At 36.3% G+C, this 17319-nt stretch overlaps 1 protein-coding gene across 2 annotated transcripts in view; it reads left to right on the forward strand.

The window, feature by feature from the left end:
- Nucleotides 1-17319, forward strand: part of LOC143226596 (nose resistant to fluoxetine protein 6-like) — a 56346-nt gene that overhangs the window by 7674 nt on the left and 31353 nt on the right. The window contains exons 2-5 of one of the 2 annotated variants that reach the window (XM_076457789.1): nt 335-495; nt 9417-10082; nt 15973-16178; nt 17039-17150. In XM_076457789.1, the coding sequence (XP_076313904.1) occupies nt 9560-10082; nt 15973-16178; nt 17039-17150 (841 nt within the window). In that variant the 5' untranslated portion in view covers nt 335-495; nt 9417-9559. Of the gene's footprint in view, nt 1-334; nt 496-9234; nt 10083-15972; nt 16179-17038; nt 17151-17319 lie in introns of those variants that run through there. The other variant, XM_076457788.1, reaches the window with a different exon arrangement.

The raw sequence follows: 17319 nt of genomic DNA on the forward strand, positions 1-17319 counted from the left end.
AGTACTTCACTTTCGTGTTTTTATAATATACAGTTCTAACTCGAGGTTCCTAAATTGTAATTGCATCAGACCTTTTATTATAGCCAGCTATGCTTAGAAGAAATAAATGCCAATGTAGTTACATCGATAATTAAGATTCCGAACTGGGCTTTATTGTCAATTATAATAAAACTTTAATGACATTTTTGTCTATATTATGTAACTGAATGTCTAGCCTCTATGACATCACGTCTGTCATTTAGTTCTTTTTTTATCAAATATCAAATGTTTTGCCGTTATTTTAGAGATATGTGACGTAACGTGTCATTAACCTCTTCTATTCTTTTTTTTTTAGACACAAGACACAGTGAACAAAGTGATATCACTTCATTGTAAGGAAGGAACAGAAATATACCAGCAGATATAAACAAACAAAACTTGACTGTGCCTCAACAAAACTGTTTACTTTCACCATCGAACTGGGCTTTACCTGTTTATGACGAAATTTAATAACAGGTAATAAATACGATGTTCTACTCACGTGTAAAAATACATCTTTTGCCATATGCTTGAAAATAGCAGTGATAAAGTATATGCTTCATGTAATATGGTGAGTGTAGTAAATATTTATAGATCTCGAAAAATTGTGTTATAGCTAACAGATCACGCATATATTTATTATTATTATTCTGTTATTATTATTATCTAAAAATAAACCAGTAAAAGAGGCTCTAATACAAGATAGCACAGCGTTGTTTCTGTGAGCTGTAATTGTCCTGTGCCTAGTAGTTAGTCTGTTCGAAGTTGAGCACAAAGTTGCACAATGGGCTATCTGTGCTCTGCCCATCACGGGTATCAAAACTCGGCTTCTAATGGTGTGAATCCGCAAACATGCCACTTTTCCTCTAGGGGGCGTGCCTCGTAGAAGTTTGAAAATGTAAGTTACATGTTGGAAATTATAGTTTTTCTAGTAATAATATTTTATATATTATTCAAGTTAACAGGGATTGTTACATAATTTTATTTATTTTATACTTTTTCAGTCGAGACTTACGGAAAGTGTATATGGATTCTCAAAATTTTAAACATTGCCTACAACACTGTGAACCATGAACTTACCTAAACTTTAACCTTTACTTACCTAAACGCAAGTCTATGTTAGCTATAAATAATAGTGTTGTGTGATATTATTCGTAGCAGCTTTATAACTGCATCGTGATAAACTGTCAGATAATAGTTCACAGTTATATTTATCCCTTCTAATTATTCCACTCCAAAACAGCCAGATTCTTGAATTATTCAAGGTTCTTCCTGAAAACCTGTATAATGTAAGTGCAGTTATTTTTCTTTATAATGTTTAGGACCTGTAGTTTTGTTTCAAGTTTAACTGCATAGGATACCGATAGACAATTGTGAACAATGTAACAATATCTATATCACTTTTGTCTTTTCTTTTTGTTACCATCCTAATGTGTCGTAGTGTTTTCAGCTTCATTGTTCATGCATTAACCTGTCTTTCATTTTTTCGAAAAATAACAAATATTAGTCATAGTCTCAAACTATCACCAAAGGACGTTATTAATATTGTAACAGTCAAATGTGATTTTAAATCGTAATTTTTAACGTTTAAATTTATAACCAGTTTACTTGTTTTAATGACTTAAAATGCTATTGAAGGTTTGTTTTTCTTAAAATTAAAATAATTGTTTGTTTGTTTTGAATTTCGCGCAAAGCTACACGAGGGCAATCTGCGCTAGCCATCTCTAATTTAGCAGTGTAAGACTAGAGGGAAAGCAGGTAGTCATCACCACCCACCGCCAACTCTTGGGCTACTCTTTTACCGAAGAATAGTGGGATTGACATAATAACGCCCACACGGTTGACAGGGTGAGTGTGTTTGGTGTGACGGGTATTCGAACCCGTAACCCTCGCATTACAAGTCAAGTGCCTTAACCGCCTGGTCATGCCGGGCCTAATTAAAGTAATCCAGGATTCACTTCTCTGTGATTTATTAGGCTTAAGTAGCTCGTTGTGTAAACTTGCGTAAAATCCAACATTCAACTGGAAGAAATTTCTGTGAGTCTCTGACGTCCACTATTTATTTCCGTAAAACACAAGTACGCTGGTTAGTTATTTTCACATTTAATAACTTAATGTTCTTGTAGAATCTATACTGACGTTTAGTTTAGATATTTCAATAATAAAAATAATTTAAAATTTTGAAAAAGCGTTTGATAATTCAACTTGTTTATTTTCGTTTCAACCTCACAAGGGTCACAAATGCCATGTTAATTTGTCGCTATGTTTAATTTTAGCTGTTTTAATATGGACTAAAACTGATTTAGAATACTAACGCAATTTAATTACCTTTCATTCCATGCAATTATGGTAATAGCGTGTTCATTTGTCCCTATCGTTTCTTTCAGCTGTTTTTATATTAACTTACATCGAGCTAAAAAGTCAAGAACTTTGAATTTGTTCTGTTTTCAAACTCGCTGTGTCGGCACAACAAATGTTTATTTTCATACTAGTTTTGAATTAAATTACTACAGTTTTTTTTTAATTCAAATATTCTATGACAAAATCAAATATAGATAACTTTCGGAGTTGATAATGATATTAATTATTTTAGAATATCAAAATGGTACAATATGTTTCACATACTTTTCTTCTTGGCCCTGCAAGGCCATGTGGCTACGGACGCTAGACTCGTACTTTGAGGGCCACAGGTTCGAATCCCCGTCACACTAAACATGCTTGCCCTTTCAGCCGTGAGGGCGTTATAGTGTTACGGTCAACCTACTATTCGTTGGTAAAAGAGTAGTCCACAAGTTGACGGTGAGTGATAATGACTAGCTGCCTTCCTTCTAGTCTTACGCTGCTAAATAAGGGATGAATAGCGCAGATAGCCCTCGCAAAATTAAAAAACAAACTAACTTTTCTTCTTGCTTTCTAAAGTATGGTTTATTTTAAAATCCTACATTATGCAACATGTTAATCTAGTTATAAAAAGTAAGAAGATCTCGTGTAAAATGAGAAATTATGAGATATATAATAACTTTATACCCCTATAGTAGCACAACGATATGTCTGCGGCTCACACCATTAGAAACCGGGTTTCGATGCACGTTGTGAAGGTTTGTGCTTAACTTGAAACAAACAAAATTATTTTACATGTTTTTTCATTACAAGAAACAAACTGTGTTAACACTCGGAGTAACGTATTTGGTCAGCGCGCCATATTTGCCCATGGGCGTTCAATGTGATACTAGTGATTGCAACCAGAGGGAGGGTTTCCATTGGTACTTTTACTGGTGCCTACAGTTTTTAGTTTGTGTTGTCGAATTTGTTGTTGAAATTGATTTTTTTTCAGACAACAACTGCATCCAAGAAGAAATACAAAACTAAATAGCTATAAAAAGTCTAATAATACTCAAGTTGTTGTAAGTAAATGAACGTGATTCATTTTTTTTATGTAGGATACAATTTTCAACGCAACATGTATTTTCGAGTCGAATATCCGCGAAGCTTTTCAGAAACCAAAATAAACATGACGTAGGTGTATGATGTCATTTTTCTATATTTTGGTTGGTTGTAACACTCGCAAAACTATTGGATAAATATTTATTTTACCGATTATTTTTTCTCCGAGGTGAAACAGATAACGTAATATATATTTATCTGTATTTTTGTGTTGTATATATATATACAATGTATAAGGTGTGTGTATAAAAAATATATAGCTAGATTACTGAATTTAAAAATGCTGTAATAATATTAAAAACTGAATATAAAACTGGTTTAAAAACTTAAACCTTCAGTGAACGTTTAAACACTACGGGTAATGAACTACATACTACAGCGTATTATGATTAAAATGTTATTGTAAGTGTAGAAGCAGTTTCATAATTTCAGTAACAAGCATATATTTTAGAGTAGTTTATTTAAACTTCTGCTAATGCACAATTAGCACTGTGTGACATATTGTTTAGTTTGTTTTATACTTTTGCTGTTTTGGAATATTATAATTTTCTAAATATTGTCACCTAATCGTAAATCATTTCGCGGCCCACTGTACAGTTTGAAAAAATACTGGTTTTAAATAAAATAATGAAACATTCACCATTACTTTTATACTGTTAGATAGAAGAAATATGGAAATTAGTTAAAGTATTCAAGATACAGGTACATGGTAAAAAAGATGGATTTTTTTATTGGCCAAAAATTGTAGTTCTAATTTACAATGGAAAAGAAAGGATGCTTTTAATTGGTTTAAGGTTTTAAGGGTACCAGTAGCAGAGGTGAGAAATCAAACAAATCTATCGTGTGACTTACGGACTTGAATATGTCACACAGCCAGAAGGGTGAAATCACACAGCTGAAAATGTTGTGAGTCTCTGGAGGCTCTTTTATTCCACAAGCTTCACAGTAGATTAGATCACGGAATAAAAACAAAACAAAACTAGTGTCAAACAGTAGCACTACTAACAGACAAGATCTGACACTCAGAAGGTAATCCTGGTAGAGTGATGGTTCCAAGACACTACACTGGACTTGTCCTTAACTTGTCGTGCTACACTGTGATTTCTTTGCACTACCGGTATCAGTGAAACTTTTTAGCTTTCCAGAATTATCGCCCAAGGCTTTCTTTCCCCCTGTGGCCGTCTATCAAGAAAGTGGCTGCGTATGTTAGGTGATGCAAACTGTTATCATGTTTATGGCATTCCACTGAAACAAACTGCACCACAGTTCGCAGATACGTTGTCTAAATTCTAAATTTTTTCATAACAACCCACATGTAGTCAGTCGCTTCGCTTATCGGAGAATCTTCAAAACTTTCTTCGGTAAGAGGTTGGTAGCTATACAAGGGCTATCTGCGTTAACCATCTCTAATTTGGCAGGATAATTTGTTTTGAATTTCGCGCAAAACTGAAAGAGGGCTATCGCCGCTTGCCGTCCATAATTTAGCAGTGTAAGACGAGAGGGAAGGCAGCTAGTCATCACCACCCACCGCCAACTCTTGGGCTACTCTTTTGCCAACGAATAGTGGGATTAACCGCCACTTATAACGCCCTCACGACTAATAGGGCGAATATATTTGATGTGACAGGGATTCGATCCCCGCGACCCTCAGATTAAGAGTCGAGTGCCTTAACCACATGGCCATGCCGGGTCTGGAAGTGTAAGACTAGAGGAAAGGCAGCTAGTCATCACCACCCACCGCCAACTCTTGAGCTACTCTTTTACCAACGAATAGTGGGATTGCCTGTCATATTATAACACCCTCACGGCTGAAAGAGCCAACATCTTTAGCGTGACAGGAATTCAAACCCGCGACTTTCAGATTGTGAGTCGAGCGTCCTAACCACCTGGTCATGCTGGGCGGAGAAGGTTTTCATCTTATGTTATTTGTTCTATGATGTTTTATAGACTCCAAGTTAGACCAGTGTCAAGAATTACCAACTTTATTAAAGTTACTTATTCTTTAGTCCTGATCTATACATTTATCATTACTTACCACGTTCACTATAATAGGCTTAACCATTTTTACATCAATTGTGAAATTGATTAAAATTAATAACTAAAGTGCAAAAAAATCTGATTTTCGATTATAGATCATTCGAAAATGTCACATGCAAATATTTAGCCAATTTTACCAAAATCACTTCCTTGACTCGGCATGGCCAGATGGTTAATGCACTCGACTCGTAATCTGAGGGTTCAGCCGTGAGGGGGCGTTATAATGTGACTATTCGGTTGTAAAAGAGTAGTCCAAGACCTGGCGGTGGGTGGTAATGACTACTTGCATTCCCTCTAGTCTTACACTGCTAAATTAGAAACGGCTAGCGCAGATAGCCCTTGAGTAGCTTTGCGCGAAATTCCAAAAACAAAACAAAAATTTCACTGCGATATAACTAGGCCACAAAATTTAGTTTCAAAATAAACTGTCTTCATAATTTTTTTAGAACTGCCGTTCTTTGATTGGAGATATTTTGTCACTTTGAACTTTTACATAATTATCACTGTAAGAACTTCATCTAGCAAGTTTGAACCACATATAGCCAATATGTTTTTATTTATTTTAATTCAGAGAGACGGACAGAAAGCACACGCACGTACTTCGCTGACTTCAATGTTCCACTCTCACCTTATAGAATAAAGTAATCAACTTTCATATGTAAATAACATAATGAGTCAGAAAAATGATCAAACTTTGTGAAAAATGTGCATTTTTTCCCTGTCTGAATAAATACTGTGGAATTTTGTAATTCCTACATTCTTTCCTGGTACGACAGGGGGCGGTGTAAAGAAAGTAATTAGGCCAGCTAAACAAAAGTTGCCTGATTTCAATAAATATTGACTTTCATGAGTTCGAGGTTTTAATGGGTCATTTGGAATATTTCAGCATGTTGTAAATATGTTCGTCTCGTATTTTTGGGTTTGTCCTTCTACTATCCTGTATAGTCTTTAATATTTACATTTGTTTTATACGTTTTTTTTTACTCGAGATTTCCAAACTTCAGTGAGTTTTGAAGATTATTATATTTAATATAACCGTTATATTTATTGATGATAGAGTTTGGCCAAATTTGGAAGAGCTCAGGATGGTCTTTAAGCTGTAAGCGCGTTATAAGACTGACAGTCATTCCCTTAACGTGGATTATGATGAGTAGGATCCTTTCCTATAATGGGTACTTCAAAACTTAGAACGCAGGCAGATGTCTTTAGTAGTTTTTCCATAAACACAATACAAATAAAAGAAGTACTGACTTTAAAAATATTTTATTATTATTGATTTTATTATTATCCGTTGTTGTTGAGGAAGTAACAACTTTAGAAGACAATTTTTAAAACAAAGTTGTTTCTTTTAATAATACTTTAATGTAACCTGTAATATTAAGTTGAGAACAGGAAGAATTGGAAGATCACTTAGGTTAAACGTATAGAGCAGAGACATCCTAGGATGTAGCCAACCATAATCGTGATCTACTAACTGGACTGACTTGGTGAAATGTAATTTTTCTTCAACTTTGTCACTAAACACAAGGACTATTTAACATTATATTATTTATTTGTTTGTAGGGTAAGAACTAAGAAGTTTCAATTCTTTACAAAATTAAGGAAACTAAAAAATGTTTTGGACAAAGTGGCCAAAGTTGTAGTTTTCAACACACTAGCCTTGATCAGACAAAACGGGAACAAAAACAAGATATGTTATAGAACATCCATTATAAGCAGTACTGTCAATGGTGTGAACTACTTACAAGTTTCAAAAGACACGTGCCGAATAAAATACGAAAAATAATCGTTATTAACATTTTTAGAGATTGATATAGAAACATTATATATACCAGATAAACGTTTTTTTATTTCTGGATTGGCACCTTGCAGACTAACAGCCTTTGACGACCTTGTATGAACACCTTCCTCAAGTCGAGAAAAATCGACATTCGTGACATAAACAATCACGTGTGATTTTTCGTAAGTCTAACAAACTGTTTACACAGTAACTTTAGAATTATAAGTTTTAACACGCAATGTTAGGATCTTAATAAACTTTTAATACGGAACGTTAGGATTGTAAAAGTTTTAGCACGCAACATTAGGATCTTAAACTATTAATACACTGTTAATATTGGGATTTTTAACGGCATGTTAAAAGCAGTATGTTACAAAAAACACGGTATCTCACTGGCATACTCTATACATTTGCGTTAATATAAATATGCGCTATGAATACACGTTTTGTTTGAAACTCAGCATAAGCAGTGATACGAATCCATTCTCATAAGAACACTTCCTGTACTTCCCGGAATGAAACGTAGAGGCATGTTTGGAGATTTAAAACTGTACATTCCTTAGGCCCCTTCAGGAATGGAAAAGGAATTATTTCCTTCATGAAAAAAAAAGGAAATTACAGTGACTGGAATAATATTCCAAACTGTATTAGTTCAATAACAAGGTTTCTCTCCATTTAAAAAAATAAAATTCAAAATGTAGCTTTCGAAGAAACTAAATTTCTGTCACAAGCTAACTTGAGTTACGTTTTGAGCCGTGTTCCATAATGTGTTATGTATTTTGGTGGCTCAGAGGTAAACCTTAGGATTTATAACTGTAATTAAGGGGTCGATACCATAGCAGACACAGATCATTTCGCCCGTTCTGTAGGGTTGTGCTAAAACAAGCAAAAACTTCTGAAAGTATTTGTCTAAATCTTCTATTGCTGGCCTGTCATTGTTAGGTGGTTAGGGCGCTTGACTTGTCTGCGGGTCGCGAGTTCGAATCCCCGTTATACCAAAACATGCTCGTCCTTTCAGCCATGGGGTCGTTATTATGTGACAGTTAATCCCACTATTCATTTGTAAAAGAGTAGCGCAAGAGGAGACGGTGGGTGGTGATGACTAGCTGCCTTTCCTCTAGCCTTACATTGATAAATTTGAGATGGCTAGCGCAGATAGCCCTCGTGTAGCTTTGCGCAACTTCAAAACAAACAAACTCTTTTCTTTTGCTTTGTCTGTTAGTTATTTTACATCAAGTAATCACTCGAAATAAAATGAAATTAAAAGTACAAGGACAATATATAATAAAGAAGAAAACTCAGGTATTGTACCACCTAAAAATATAATAGCTTTTCTTCCAAGGTTATGTATTTATTAACCGCCTTGTCGGTTTTATAAGACACATGATAACGTTAAACTTGTGTTCTATGTTGTTGGGTATAAAGAAACACTGTTCTTAACACAGCTTGGATCGTTGTGGCTAAGCCTTTTCTAACCTTGACCTGAAGCATTCGCATAACGTGTGCTTGGCAGGCATAAATTCAAAGTTAAATATTTACAGATGTACCTAGCACTCCCTCTCGAAATTAATATTATGTGGGTAACTAAGGGATATTAGGACTCGAAATAAAATGAAATAAAAAGTACAAGGACAATATATAATAGAGGAGAAAACTGTGGTATTTTATGGCGTTCATATATATTTATATATATAGACACCATAAAATACCTCAATATATATATATATATATATATATGCAAGTCCTTTTCTTTCAACCAGTGGGCAACAGCCGAAGAAAGCTCGTGCGAGGTCCTAGGATTGTTAATTTTCCTACTTGGCTACAGCGTACGTTAACCCCGAATTTTCAAGGTTTTTCTTACGACCTGAAAAAATATACTTTTTCGTTCCTTCTAGCGAACTGCAAGAAGTGATCCTGGCTTACAGTGCGCGCGCATGCACGTATATCTAAACACCTGTGTTGCTTGAGAGAAGACGAGTTCGTATACGAAACGAGGCTAGTCGAGTTTGTTTTGTGTGTGTGAACCATAGGTTGTATTTAAATATTCGACCATTTCTAACCAGTATGTTTTCGTACATTACACGGAGAGAGACACTTAAGGACTTTCTAATTTTAATGGTATTTATGTATCCATCAGGTCAGTTTACTTCTGGAAAAGACCGGATAGATGAACAAGTTCTGTTGACAACCCCTAATGTTTTTTTTCCGGAACAAACACTTGGAAAGGAAGAGACAACTAAAGCAATTCAGGATGAACCAAAAGATTTGAAATATAGAGAGATGAATACTTTAAACCCGACTCTCCAGGATGGCATCAGCAATTCACCATCAGGTGACGCAATGGAAGGCAACAGGAAATCTCACTTTAAAACAAAAATGGGAGACCTGGAGTCGAAGAACTTAAAAAACGACATTTCTAATAATACAGTATTGAGTACGCACCCATCACAAAATATTTCTCACTCTCGAGCCCCAGAAATAACTACCGGCTCATCTGGTATCCAAAAACCCAAACCATCAATAACGCCGAAAGATGAAAGAAAAAACAGCAAGTCCAAAGGTGACGATGAAGAACCAAGCGCAACTTCTGCCGGGTCGAGTGATTTGCAAGGTTTGAGGGCATTTCAAGAAACGCTACAAAAATTAAGAAAGATGGGCCGAAAATTTGTTACTCAAGTATTGAAACAAGCATTACCAACAATGGTCCGAATGAACTCAGAAATGAGACTCTCTAGTGGTTGTTCTGGAAATTTATTTAAATTAGCCGTGGGTATCCGGAAACTCCAGGAATGGGCCATAAAAAGTAGGTGAACTAAATATTTCCGGTTTGTTTAACTATGATATTTAAAAAAAAATGTTGTTTTTTTCCATTGTAACATCATACGAGTGTATTGTTCTTTGATTTTAAAGGAACAAATAGTTGACGTGTATGTACAGAAACTCTCTTATTTTAATAATTGTATTTTGGAATTTCGGTGCTTTCAAAATCAAGCCCAAAATGTTTAGGGGTGCTCATAGTTATCTTTTAAATTACGGACAACTATCAGTTGTACACTAAACTAAATTAACAGTTAAATGATAATTGAGATTATTAATAGCTTAACTAGGAAAATATGTTGCAACTACACATAGAACGCTTCTGCGAAAATCAAGATAAAGCACCTGAAAAGCCAAATATATCATCTACGCTAATTGCGAAAAATTAAACATTTAGTGATATTTCATATCACTAGTGACCTCTCATGGTCACTATGAACAGCAAGAGAAACGTAGTATTGATTTTTGATAAATAACAAAATCAAAGTTTTAAAAATGTTCTGAGGAATTTTTGACCACTCTTCTAAAATATTTGTTTTCAGGACACCTTTTCTCTAGAGTCACTCGACTCGGAGCACCTTTATATTAAGAATCACTCGACTTGGAACATTTCTATGTCTAGAGATGTAATGCACATGCCAGGAGAACCCTGTACATGCACAATGAGTTTCTAACCCTGTACGACATTAGGCCACTCCCTTGAATCGCTTCTTCAAGGAACGTGTGGACAAGTATAGCACTAGGAAGGGCGAGCATTACCGTTTATTGGGTTGAAGTCAGGGTCACTGTAATTGTAAGTGGAAATGCTCTTATGACAGCACGAAGGGTCGCAAGACATGGTTCTTAGAGTCAATAGTCACATAATATATGGCAATAGTGATTCCAAATCATGAGATGTACACGTCTTTATACACTTTGAAGAGTAAAACCATCTGTTGATTCATTAGGTTTCGAGAACTCTTCTCCGCCCAGGTGTTGAAAACAAATTATTATATGATTGGACAAAAGTACGTGGAAACTTTCATATAGGTTGAAATAATGTCTGCCAATTTTGTTCTTAAATATTTATCTTGTATGATTTCTAACTAAACACTTTGGTCCGGCATGGCCAGGTGGTTAAGGCACTCGACTCGTAATCCGAGGGTCGCGGGTTCGAATCCCCGTCTCACCAAACATGCTCGCCTTTTCAGTTGTGGGTACGTTATATAGTGACGGTCAATCCCACTATTCGTTGATAAAAGAGTAGCTCAAGAGTTGGCGGTGGGTGGTGATGACTAGCTGCCTTCCTTCTGGTCTTACACTGAATACTGCTAAATTAGAGACGGCTAGCGCAGATAGCCCCTCGTTTAGCTTTGCGCAAAATTCGAAAAACAAACTGAACAATTTTATTAATTTAAAAATGTTTAACAGCAAAAATATTCTATGTAAATGAACTCATGACCTTACCATTCAATTAATTATTGTTTCTGGTAACGTTGAAATTATGACTTTTTGTCTTATTCAGATAAAGTTTCAAAGAAATATAACCATTGAATTACTTCAGAATTACCCTTGAAATAGTGTCATAACGAAACAACTAAAGCATTCACAAGTGTTTTATTATTCATCCGTAACCAATATTCAGTTTGGGTCACTTGCTTTGTATGCCTGTTTGGTTACTTTGTTAACCGTAGTTATGAAACTCGGAACATTCCGACGCTTTGAACAGATCTCACCTCTTCGTTAACTTGTGTGTCACACAGTAGGTGTGTTTCTAAAGGTGGACGTAAAACTTTCGTGAACTCGGAACAACGCGCACTAAGCATGAAGACACCTTTTCAGCTTCCTAAAATTATGGGTTCGATTCCCCTCGATGGACTCAGCAGACCGCCCAATATGGCTTTGCTATTAAAAAAAAAACACACGCATACCCTTTCAGCTTCAGTTAGTAGATTCTCTAGTTTAAAAACAGCCAAATTCCCCTTCGACCCTGTCTTCTTCTTAGAGCGTGATGACGTCACTGGTACACGTGATTACACAAACTTGTGTTTTGAAGCACGTACATGCAAGCTTAGGGTAGAGGAGAAAAAAAAGGATAGAGATCGCTCATCCCTTCAATTTATAGCGTAACGTACTCCAAACACAAAACAGGACTACAGGTTTACATTACACTACAACATTTATAGGGCAGAACTGTTACTGAAGTACACATATTTAGATTCGGTTCGATCATAGTCGTGACCCAGTAGTATTTGACGTAGAGGTGACATTAGGAAACCTGTATTTGTGTTTTGTGTTTATCGCGAAGCTGCTAAGGCTATCTACCTATTTTTGAACTGCTGACCAGACGAGAGCAGCCAGTCAGCTGCATCTTACCACCCGCTGTATATGTTGAGAGGTTGACTCTCACTGCTATAACACACACATTAAGGTGTTGATAATATATTTCAATGGTGCACAGGTTCGAACTCTGTTCTCTTGCCCCTAAATTTTGAGCTTAGTCACAGACTCTATACGTAATTCAACCTTAGGAGTCTTTCAACAACTACAAATCCTTGGTTCGGTGAGATTATGAATGCTACTGATATTAATTTAATCGATGTACAAACTATTTCTGCACTAAATTGCTTGTTTGTGTAATTAGAATTTTAGCGCAAAGTTACACAAGCACTATCTGCACACAGCTAACTTTAATTTTGAGATTACAGACTAAATGGAAAGTGCTTAGTCACCGGTAATCATCACAAACTTCTGGACTACTTTTATGTTACAAAAAGGGAGATTTTAGTAGTCACTTTTATTTTACACCCATAGCCCCAAGAACACTTACCAGTTTGTTTCACAGTCCGAGAACACTTACCAGTTTGTTTCACAGTCCGAGAACACTTAACAGTTTTTTCACAGTCCGAGAACACTTAACAGTTTTTTCACAGTCCGAGAACACTTACCAGTTTGTTTCACAGTCCGAGAACACTTAACAGTTTTTTCACAGTCCGAGAACACTTACCAGTTTGTTTACAGTCCGAGAACACTTACCAGTCTGTTTCACAGTCCGAGAGCACTTACCAGTTTGTTTCACAGTCTGAGAACACTTACGAGTTTGTTTCACAGTCTGAGAACACTTACGAGTTTGTTTCACAGTCTGAGAACACTTACGAGTTTGTTTCACAGTCGGAGAACACTTACCAGTTTGTTTCACAGTCCGAGAGCACTTACGAGTTTGTTTCACAGTCAGAGAACACTTACCAGTTTGTTTCACAGTCCGAGAACACTTACCAGTTTGTTTCACAGTCCGAGAACACTTACCAGTTTGTTTCACAGTCCGAGAACACTTACCAGTTTGTTTCACAGTCCGAGAACACTTACCAGTTTGTTTCACAGTCCGAGAACACTTAACAGTTTTTTCACAGTCCGAGAACACTTACCAGTTTGTTTCACAGTCCGAGAGCACTTACCAGTTTGTTTCACAGTCCGAGAACACTTACGAGTTTGATTCACAGTCCGAGAACACTTACGAGTTTGTTTCACAGTCCGAGAACACTTACGAGTTTGTTTCACAGTCGGAGAACACTTACCAGTTTGTTTCACAGTCCGAGAGCACTTACGAGTTTGTTTCACAGTCAGAGAACACTTACCAGTTTGTTTCACAGTCCGAGAACACTTACCAGTTTGTTTACAGTCCGAGAACACTTACCAGTTTGTTTCACAGTCCGAGAACACTTACCAGTTTGTTTCACAGTCCGAGAACACTTACCAGTTTGTTTCACAGTCCGAGAACACTTAACAGTCTATTTAACACTTTAACAATACTTACCAGTCTATTTCAAAGTTCAAGAACTCTTACCATTTGACCACACCTAACTCTTAAATTGCTAATGAGTTAAAGACTTTTCCTCATACCACTTGAATCACACATAGGGACTTAAACATAAGGACCTTCAGTTCTAATGTAAGTTCCACTTATTACTGATAGGATTTCCTACATATCTTACAGAAAGAACGAGAAATTTGATCCACTTAAAATTTTGTAATTAACTCTTCACACTTGGTATTGTAACGGGTAAAAAACAAATTACACTATATATGGTTTGATTGTTTTTGAATTTCACGTAAACCTCCACGAGGGCTATCTGTGCTAGCCCTCCTTAATTTAGCAGTGTAAGACTATAGGGAAGACAGCTAGCCATCACCACTCACCGCTAACTCTTGGGCTACTCTTTAACCAACGAATAGTGAGAATTATCATCACATTATAACGCTCACGACTGAAAGGGCGAGCATGTTAGGTGTGACGGGGATTCGAAACCGCGACCCTGAGATTACGAGTCGAGTGCCTTAACCACCTGGCCATGCCGGGCCCACTATATATGGATTTCACCGAAAGTGAAACGTACAAAAAACACCACGGTTACTGGACAGCTGAATATATTAATACACACATAATGCTCTTTGTTTACATTTCCAACAGGCTTGGCATGACATGATAGCTAGATGTCTTGAGTAACAAGCTACATGTTCGCCCTTTCAGCTGTATGGACATTGTAATGCGACGGTCAATACTACGTTTCTTTGGTAAAAGTGTTGTTCACACAACACTCCTATATAACTGTTGTTTACACGATACTCTCCTATGTAACTGTTGTTTACACAACGTAACTGAAGTTTACACGACACTCTCCGATGTAACTGTAGTTTACACGACACTCTCCGATGTAACTGTTGTTTACACGATACTCTCCTATGTAACTGTTGTTTACACAATACTCTCCTATGTAACTGTTGTTTACACAACGTAAATGAAGTTTACACGACACTCTCCAATGTAACTGTTGTTTACACAACGTAACTGAAGTTTACACGACACCTCCAATGTAACTGTTGTTTACACAACATAACTGTAGTTTACACAACACTCTCCTATGTAACTGTTGTTTACACGATACTCTCCTATTTAACTGTTGTTTACACAACGTAACTGAAGTTTACATGACACTCTCCTATGTAACTGTAGTTTACACGACAGTCTCCTATTTAACTGTTGTTTACACAACGTAACTGAAGTTTACACAACACTCTCCTATGTAACTGTAGTTTACACGACACTCTCCGATGTAACTGTTGTTTACACGATACTCTCCTATGTAACTGTTGTTTACACAATACTCTCCTATGTAACTGTTGTTTACACAACGTAAATGAAGTTTACATGACACTCTCCAATGTAACTGTTGTTTACACAACGTAACTGAAGTTTACACGACACCTCCAATGTAACTGTTGTTTACACAACATAACTGTAGTTTACACAACACTCTCCTATGTAACTGTTGTTTACACGATACTCTCCCATGTAACTGTTGTTTACACGATACTCTCCTATTTAACTGTTGTTTACACAACGTAACTGAAGTTTACATGACACTCTCCTATGTAACTGTAGTTTACACGACAGTCTCCTATTTAACTGTTGTTTACACAACGTAACTGAAGTTTACACAACACTCTCCTATGTAACTGTAGTTTACACGACACTCTCCTATGTAACTGTAGTTTACACGACACTCTCCTATGTAACTGCTGTTTACACAACATAACTGAAGTTTACACAACACTCTCCTATGTAACTGTTGTTTACACAATACTTTCCTATGTAACTGTAGTTTACACAATTCTTTACTATGCAACTGTTGTTTACACAACATAACTGTAGTTTACACAACACTCTCCTATGTAACTGTTGTTTACACAATACTCTCCTATTTAACTATTGTTTACACAACGTAACTGAAGTTTACACGACACTCTCCTATGTAATTGCTGTTTACACAACATAACTGAAGTTTACACAACACTCTCCTATGTAACTGTTGTTTACACAACATTCTCCTCTACCACAGTGCTCGACTCAACGGGGAAGATCCCAGCTGGGATACTTCACGGGACTTTAACAGAGATGGGAGATTACGAACAGTGTCAGAACATAGTTGTTTACAACCATGAAGACAAGAGTAAGGAACGATTTCGCGGTCGTTACTGTTCAGTTCGAGTGCAGCCTTACCTTCCGCCTGGAGTAACGTACCATGTGTACAGCACCAATAAAACGGTAAGATTTCTCGTATTATTTATAGTTTGTTTGTTTGTTGTTTAAGCTCATATCTGACCAATGGTTATTAAACCCAAAATTATAGGGTTATAAGTTCTTAAGTTTATCCCTGGACCACTGGTTAGGGGTGAAAATTAAATATAGGATTTGATAATATGTGGTTATAATCAGCCGTTGTAGGTGCGTCATCATTTGTGGCTGTTACTGGCTAAATTTTAATAGCAGGAGACGAAAACTTAGGTTAATATGCGCATGTCAAAACAGTGAGTTTACAGAACGTTTAGAATTCACAAAAACGAGAATTAGAATAATAAACCCCCGAACTGTCCACATTCACAAAAGCTACGTGCTGTTTAACGTCATCTCTGATTTCGAAGTAACAGAAGGAAGCTAGTCAACACCCTCTCCCGCCAATTCATGGGTTACTCTTTTACCAACCCAAATTAGAATTGACCGGAACATTATAATATTCCGGCAGCTAAAAGGGAGAGCATATCCGGTAACGTGATTCCAACCCGCGACCCGTAGCTTGCTAGTTGAGCTTCCTAACCACCAGGCCATGTTAACTCCAGTAAATAATAGATTGTGTCACTTGAATGTATAAAATAAATGCAGTACAAACATTGTAATACAGGTTCCAATTCTGTAACTTACAGAAACACAGTAACGTTGAAACCTGACTTTTAAAAACAACAACAACTAAAAAGACAATTAGGAATTAAATACTTAATTAATTAATGAAAATGATAGATGTATTAACTGTGTTCACAGCGAAACTAGCACTGTTTTTTATCCAGGCTCATTAGCCTGTTTCTACTGACATTCAAACTAATTTAGCATGTCTTGTTTTGTTTTTATAGATTCACGACTTGGAAGAAATGTATTCTTACTTGTCCAGAGGAAGTTTTCGTTTAGGACTCTGTCTTCCATCTTCCTGCTCTTTGAAAGACGTCCAACAGATGGCCAGCCACGGTGTGTGATAGATAGATCGTGGTATAGAAAGATAAACAGTTTATTAATACTATACTGTATGGTCTGAGAGATTAAAACAATGCTGAATTACAGGTACAAATACTCTATTCCTGGTCGTTATGTTGGGAGGCGATCTAGTTATGTATTTGATACGATAAGTATTGTGGAT

This window comes from Tachypleus tridentatus, chromosome 9 (assembly GCF_004210375.1).
Source record: "Tachypleus tridentatus isolate NWPU-2018 chromosome 9, ASM421037v1, whole genome shotgun sequence".
Lineage (NCBI taxonomy): Eukaryota > Metazoa > Arthropoda > Merostomata > Xiphosura > Limulidae > Tachypleus > Tachypleus tridentatus.